Source organism: Triticum urartu, chromosome 7A, assembly GCF_056163025.1.
Source record: "Triticum urartu cultivar PI428250 chromosome 7A, HENAU_Tu73, whole genome shotgun sequence".
Lineage (NCBI taxonomy): Eukaryota > Viridiplantae > Streptophyta > Magnoliopsida > Poales > Poaceae > Triticum > Triticum urartu.
Genome location: NC_141879.1, coordinates 605632889 through 605639956, shown reverse-complemented (window position 1 = coordinate 605639956; position 7068 = coordinate 605632889). Strand labels below are relative to the sequence as shown.

The following is a 7068-nucleotide window of genomic DNA, read 5'->3' as shown; positions in this document are numbered from 1 at the left end:
GGTGTGCTGCAACCAGAGCTCAAGACGCCCCCTCGGTGGCATCACATCAGAGAAGAACCGCGGGAAGCGGATCCAAGAGCTTGGGGGCATCGGCGCCCACAGCACCAGCTCGCGCGAGGAGTCCGCGGCGTGGATTCCTGGGGCGACCCCGGGCGCGGCGCCGGTGGCGCTGCTTGTCGCTCCTCCTTCCCGAGTCCTCGGATTGGGCATACAGGAGTAGCGGATACCGAGGGGGAGGCCGCTCGCACCAAGGTCTCGTCACCACCTGCATCGCCGCTTCGTCACGGCGGTGGATCGCCCTTTTCTTCGGCGGAAGTGGCTCTCGGTCATCTCAGGGGGCCTTCCCCTTTTCTTCGGCGGAGAACCTTCTGATAGGCGCCATTGATGTTAGCAGTGGAGCAAGGAGGAAGAAGCAAGCAAGCAAGGAAGAGATGGGCAACGGGGGCTCAGCCCCCCTCCCCATTTATAGCAAGAGAAGGCCAACCGGCACCTCTCACGATCGCAGGTAATGATGGTTTTCCTTGCATGTCGCAGGGACTTGTCAAGTCGGGTAGTTGCCGAGGCAGCATGGGGAAGCGGAGACGCCCACGTCGAATCAACCGCCACGCGTCAACCGAGGCCGCAGGCTTTTGGGGGCCCGCGGTGCTCCGTACTTAACCCTTGGCTTCGCCGCGAAGCCAAGCCCGAGCGCACCTTGGGCCCGGGGGCTACTGTCGACGTTCTGGGAACGGGGGTCCCCAGACTTGCCTGCCTGCGGCCCGCTGCGTGGCTAAGCCAGCAGGCCGTACGACCCATCTTCATCAACAAGGCATCCAAGACCCTTGTGAGGCGGACGACACAAGACCTCCTCTAGAGTGGCCTAGTCGGGCAGGCTCACGAGGAGCGGAGATATCAAGGCGAGGTAAACCTCACGAGGCTCTCGTGACGTGAGCCATGACGATCGACACCAGGCGGGCGCTAGGCGGGCGCCATCGTGCGCAGCGTCCTTGTTTCCTCTTTGGTGCTAGGGAGGCCTGCGCAGGCGAGGAGTACCGAGGCATCAGGCAAAGGTTGCCATATCGGTGCAACAAGACCAGGACTAGAAGGACGGCAAGATGGAGGTCATCGTGGAGCCCAATACGGCGTCACCACCAGAGCCTTTCGCAGGCGGATACCGCCTTTGTCAGGATAGCTTGTACTAGCTGTCCCCCTTTAAACTTGCCCGCCGTTGTTGGCTCCCTTCCCGCTCAATATTTGGGAAGAGGACCAGGGCCTCTATAAGTAGGACTAGCCACCACCATAGGCAAGGAGGACCATTTTAGACCATCCAGAACCACACAAGTTAGCCAAGCACAAGAACACCTCAACCTCAGGAGGCTATTCTTCCCATTGTATTGTTCATCATCATCCCTAGAGGCAATCCACCACCACCACACTGGAGTAGGGTATTACACCACAACGGTGGCCCGAACCAGTATAAATCTTGTGTCTTTCTGTGTTGCGAGTTCCATTGATAGGCGGTCCTTGCACTGCCTATCAGGGGAGAAATTGTCAGCACCAAAGGTTCAGGGAGGCATGGGTTTCAGAGAGCTCGAAATTTTTAACCTAGCGCTTCTTGGGAAGCATGGATGGAGGCTCATAACTCACCCTAACTCCCTTTGCTCTCGAGTCCTCAAAGGGAAATATTTCCCGGACTGTGACTTTATGCAGGCCAATGCTCCATCCTCCTCATCAGCAACATGGAAAGCTATTATTGCGGGGAGAAGGACATTGCAAGTGGGATTGATCAAGCGTGTTGGCAACAGAGAATCAATCTCTATCTGGAACTATCCCTGGATCCCTACCTCTACTACCCTCAAGCCCATGGGGCGGTTAGGGAATGATCCGCTCGAGCGGGTCTCCGAGCTCATTGATACTAACGCAGGGACTTGTGATTTTGAAACAGTACGTCGGAACTTTCTTGCACTTGATACGGAGGCCATATTAAACATTCCTATTCGGCACAACGGTGGAGAAGATTTCCTGGCGTGGGCCTTTGAAAGATCTGGAGAGTACACTGTAAAATCAGTCTACCGTGCTCTCGTGACTCAGAACGAGCATCGAGCTCTAGAGGAAGGGACGGTAGTGGGAACATCAACTTCTCAAAAAATTTTGTGGATTGCTCTATGGAAACTCAAGGTGACCCCAAGAGTTCATGTTTTCATGTGGAGAGTTCTCAGAGGGATACTTCCTGATTACGTCAACATGAAATACCGCCATATTCGCACTAACTCTCTGTGCGAATTGTGCAAGGCAACGGACGAAGATCTATTCCATGCACTTGTTCATTGCACACACACACAAGCTTTCTGGTTTGTAGCTAAGGAAGTCCTCAGCCTAAAACTTCCCCGGCTGCATCATGATACATGGGCGCGAGACTTAGTGGTTGACACTAGGTTCTCATACTCGGACAGATGCAAGATCATTACAATCATGCATTCGATCTGGACCTCGAGGAACCGCTGGACGCACGATGAGGAAGGCTATGGCCCCGCCCATGCAACCAAATGGGCCCGAGATAACCTAGCTATACTTGATCTGCCTCCGATCCAACGACACAACACATGGATTCAGAAGTGGAGTCCATCGCAACCCGGGTGGATCAAAATCAACACAGATGGCGCTCTTGACACAGAACTCCAGGTGTAACCAACCCCTTCATTGCCGAAACCCTAGCGTTGCGAGAGAGAGTGATATTTGCCCAGCCGAGGGGCTTCTCGCACGTGGTAATGGAGGTGGACTGCTTGGAGGTAGCGAACCTCTGGAACTCGCATCATAGTCTTAGATCGATGATGAAGCCTATCTTCAATGAAATCAAGGAAAGAGCTGCAAAGTTCATTTCCTTCTCGATCCAGCATGTCGCCAGAGAAGCCAATTGTTCGGCTGATCTTTGCACGAAGCATGCGACTACCCTTTCAGTATTAGATGTCTGGCTGGACTCTTGTCCATCCTTCTTAGCTAGCAGTTTCTTAGCTGAATGTAATCAAATCTCAATCATGGAATAAAGCTCCTTAATTTCACGTCAAAAAGGTATGTATTTTTTTACAGGTGTATTCTAAAGAAACACGCTAATCCAAACAGGGCCTGATTTGTTTAAAAGACACACACGCTGCTGACCTGTGATATAGCTAACTAGTTTGACCTCCAACCGTTGACTAGTTTGACGTTTTACTGGTTTGAAAAATTCTCATGCATTTTCAAAAATGTCAGAAATCCAAAAAAGTTCATGATTTCGAAAAGATCATGAATTTGAAAATTTTTCATGAAATTAAAAATAGTTAAAAAACCATGAATTTGAAAAATGGTCATGTCTTTGAGGGAAAATGTTCACAAAATTGAATTTGAAAAAGGTTCACGAATTTGAGGCAAAACATTTCAGTAAATATGAAAAAAGTTCAAGAATTTGGAAGAAAATCGAAACTGAAGATAGTTCAAGAATTTGAGGCAAAAGTTCAAAAATTTGAAAAAAAGTTCACGGATTTTGACAAAGCTAAATTTAATTTTTCTACAATTTTCTTTAAAATTTATTTTTTAAAAAAAATCATGAACTTTAAGATACATAAAAAACGAATTAAACTAAGCAAAACCCGATGCAAGAAATAAAAAAACAAGAAAAAAGGAAAACTGGTTGGAAGCTTCCCAAAACTTCCTCTCAAATACCTCGTAATGGGCCGGCTCACAGAAGAGGGAGGCGGGGGGGGGGGGGGGGGGGGGGGGGGAGGGTATGGAAACACCTGTAACTGACGCAATAGACTGATTTGCGGGTTACGAGGTCATGGTTTGAGGAGCCCGGCCGAGTCACGATTTTGTGACCGTTCATTGACCGAACCGTCTACCCAAGGGGCATTTGAAGAGTCTGGCTGTAGATGCTCTTAGTCATCCATCCATGGATGGACAGAAAGGGAGTATACATAACAGAAGGCATTATTTTTTTGAGAACTAAAAAAAAAAGCACTAATGCGCGCATGCTCATCACATTTCGACCTGGCGCATGGATGACCCAAATTCAGTTCCTTCTCCACCACGTCTTCGTATGTTTCCTACCTTTTTCTTTCCATCACCTATTCATCCAACCTTCCATGTATGATAATCAATTAACTTAATTTACTTATCTTCTGAACCAATTTCACTTTAATTTACTTACCAAACTTAAAATCAAAATTTAAGATAATTCATGGGCAGAATTTGATGAAGATTTATTTACACAATCGCATTATTGTGGACAGGTAAATCACAAGCTAACGTGCTAGAATATTTATATCCCGTTGCAACGCACGGGCATTGTTTTAGGTGATGGCTTCGCGGCCCCGCTTTCATTCTCCATTGCCAGCGAGGGCGTCAGGCTCCGGATCCACAGCCACACCTATCCGGCGGTGGCTGTAAGCCAAGGAGCTTGGGATGCCAGTCGCCAGATTGCTAGGTTTGGGCCTCCTCCTTTGGGATTGTAGTGCTACTCCCTCCGTGTCAGGGGGAAAAGATGTACACTTTGCAGCCTCCTGTACATTACATTTTGTTTGAAAATACAGAGCCCCTCGTATGTGCCTGTTGTGAACTCTGTGCTATTCTACAGTATATTTCTATGCATGTCTCGTTTCTGTTATGCATTGTGACATTTCAGTCACTTGTTCAAGTCAAGTGGATGTTTGGCAGCAGGTTATGGTCTAGAGCCTGCAACTCTGCAAAAGCTCAAGCTTTCTCTGCAACTCTGCAATGTTTAAGCTCCCAGGGATTGCAAGATTTCATAGTAACCATCAGAGTTTATCTTGCCTCTACAACCTCAATGTATGAAATTCAAGCCAGAGAGGTGAGTTATGTATTATTGATTCTAACCCTTATAAAATCCTTGGTCCGAATTGGTATATTGCAATTTTGCTCTATTGACGTCCATACGTGAAATTAGAACAAGTAAGGACACTAGATGAGCAAGGCAATCTTAGAATTCTCTGGTGAATTATAATATGTAACGGTAAATACATGTATAATAACACACCAAGTACACCTACTCGGGATTTTTGCGCTCATGCTTTTGCTATGACAAGTGCAAATTCATGGACATCCCATTTTCAAGTCTAGTCTCACGCATTGCCATATTGAAAACACGTATCGTCATAAACGACCACACATACTCAATGATATGCAGTTCGACAATGTTGATAATTATTTGAATATATAATAGTCGAAAAGGAAAAATATGACACCAGACTATTAAAACTAACAAATTGACAGCACCAATTCCCAGAGGTGCCTTTCCATCTAGTACATCTTATGCAACACGAAAAGAAATACTCCTTAGTAATAGAAGGTGGTTTTGTAGCACAGTAATAGAATCCACTAACCTATGAGTGCCTTTCTGCGTCTCAAATCTGCCCTGAAAAGAGGAGGGCACTACCTTTCCAGTTAAAAAATTTCACAAATGCGTGATATTTTTTTGTCGATACAGCTGTTGTCCTTGCTATTTTGTACTGAAATAACTGTTCTTCTGAAGAAAATGTCACATGTGAAACTTGGGCTCAAAGGACCACTCACAGTTCGGCTAAAACGACATCACAGGAAGCCAAAGATCACATCGCATATATCACCTTCTGATCGTACATTCCTTTCGTGTAGTCACTAACAAAAAGAAAAGAGATGAGACAACCAATTTCAATGGAATTATACGCATCCAGCTTATTCGCGAAAAAAGAGAACGAATTTCAGGATTTTTCACATTACAGCCTGCCCGTGGTCTCAAAATCATGTACTCCTAGGCAACAGTTCCCTACAAAAAATCTAGTACTAGGCCATAGCTGGCAAATCTTGAAGGAGCATCAGGGAATCTCTGTGTGCCACCACATGTGCCCCTTGTGGTGGCTTTTTGCTTTGCACCCTCTTTATCCCCCAGCAGAAACATCAGTGATGCCAAGTAGCACTGTAACAAAAGCATCTGATACTGTTGCATGTTTTGGAGGTGGTGCTGCTAACCAGGAAGATTATCGGAGAGTACTCATCCTGATTCTGTGAGATATCAAAGGAGTGAGAAAGGCACAGCACAGAGCACCTCCACCTCCCAACAGAGTGTCTGTCACAGAAAGAACAAAGCTGAACTGGTGCCAACATGCACTTAACTTGTGGAGTAGCTATCTCCAGCAGTTAAAAGACGAGCCTCCGCACACACTCCACATCGGTGTTTCTCTGTTGGCAACCAAGATGAAGAAAGGTGCTCTCGCTCTCTTCCTCATCCTCCTCACCTTTGCTTCCCATGGCATATGGTGTGAAGCAGCTCGGAGAGGCACCATGGCTGATGCAGCTCATCATCATCTGAGGCCTCATCCCCAGGTGCAGGGATTGCATGGTCAGTAGTTTGTGTACATCATCCCCTATTTGCTCTCAACTTTCTTGATATTTAAACTTCACCCTTACAAAAGTATTCCTGGAATTGCCGCTTACTTTCCAGAAACCCAAGGCAGGAGGCTCCTGGGGAAGCTGGAGCACATGGCAGGTGGTGGCCCCGGCGGTGGAGCAAGTAGCGGCGGGAGGAACACCGGTGGCGGTGCGGCGAACACGAGGCCGCACAATACCAAGAACGGCGGCGCTGTGGCCCTGCCGGACCCGGTGACCTCCGTTCTGGCACTGGTCTTCAGCACTACCATTCTTCTCTCGGTGCTCAGCTTCTAAAGTACGGATCTTGATCCGGGTGGTACTGCTAGTATCTGTGTAGTGTTGCAGTTTCAGAAATTGTTTGCCTAACGTTTGTGGGTATCGCACTAATATGTTTACCTAATTTGTGCTTCTTAAGTTCTTGAATTATCAAGCTGCTATGTTTGGTCAGCAGGTACCAGATTATCCTGCTATACGGGAAAATATAAGTATGTACACCAACCATCGACAATATGCGTGGATAAAATGGAATTCAGACATTGCATACACTAAAATGCCGTATGTTCCTGGGCATCCATGTATTTCATCTAATTTTGATTTAAATAAGTGGATATTTTCTTTGGAGGCCGAGCTCCATGGAGCTCGGTTTTGAAAAATTCAAAATTCATATTTTCTACATTTCAAAAAATTCTA

The 7068-nt window shown here is 46.9% G+C and overlaps 1 protein-coding gene across 1 annotated transcript; it reads left to right on the top strand.

Moving 5' to 3' along the window:
- The first annotated feature begins 6000 nt into the window (after positions 1 to 6000).
- LOC125521588 (uncharacterized) lies at positions 6001 to 6792 on the top strand. Its single transcript, XM_048686646.2, has 2 exons — positions 6001 to 6349; positions 6452 to 6792. Exons 1-2 carry the CDS (start codon positions 6205 to 6207, stop codon positions 6670 to 6672), a joined length of 366 nt encoding a protein of 121 aa, XP_048542603.2. The 5' UTR covers positions 6001 to 6204; the 3' UTR covers positions 6673 to 6792.
- Positions 6793 to 7068: the final 276 nt, after the last annotated feature.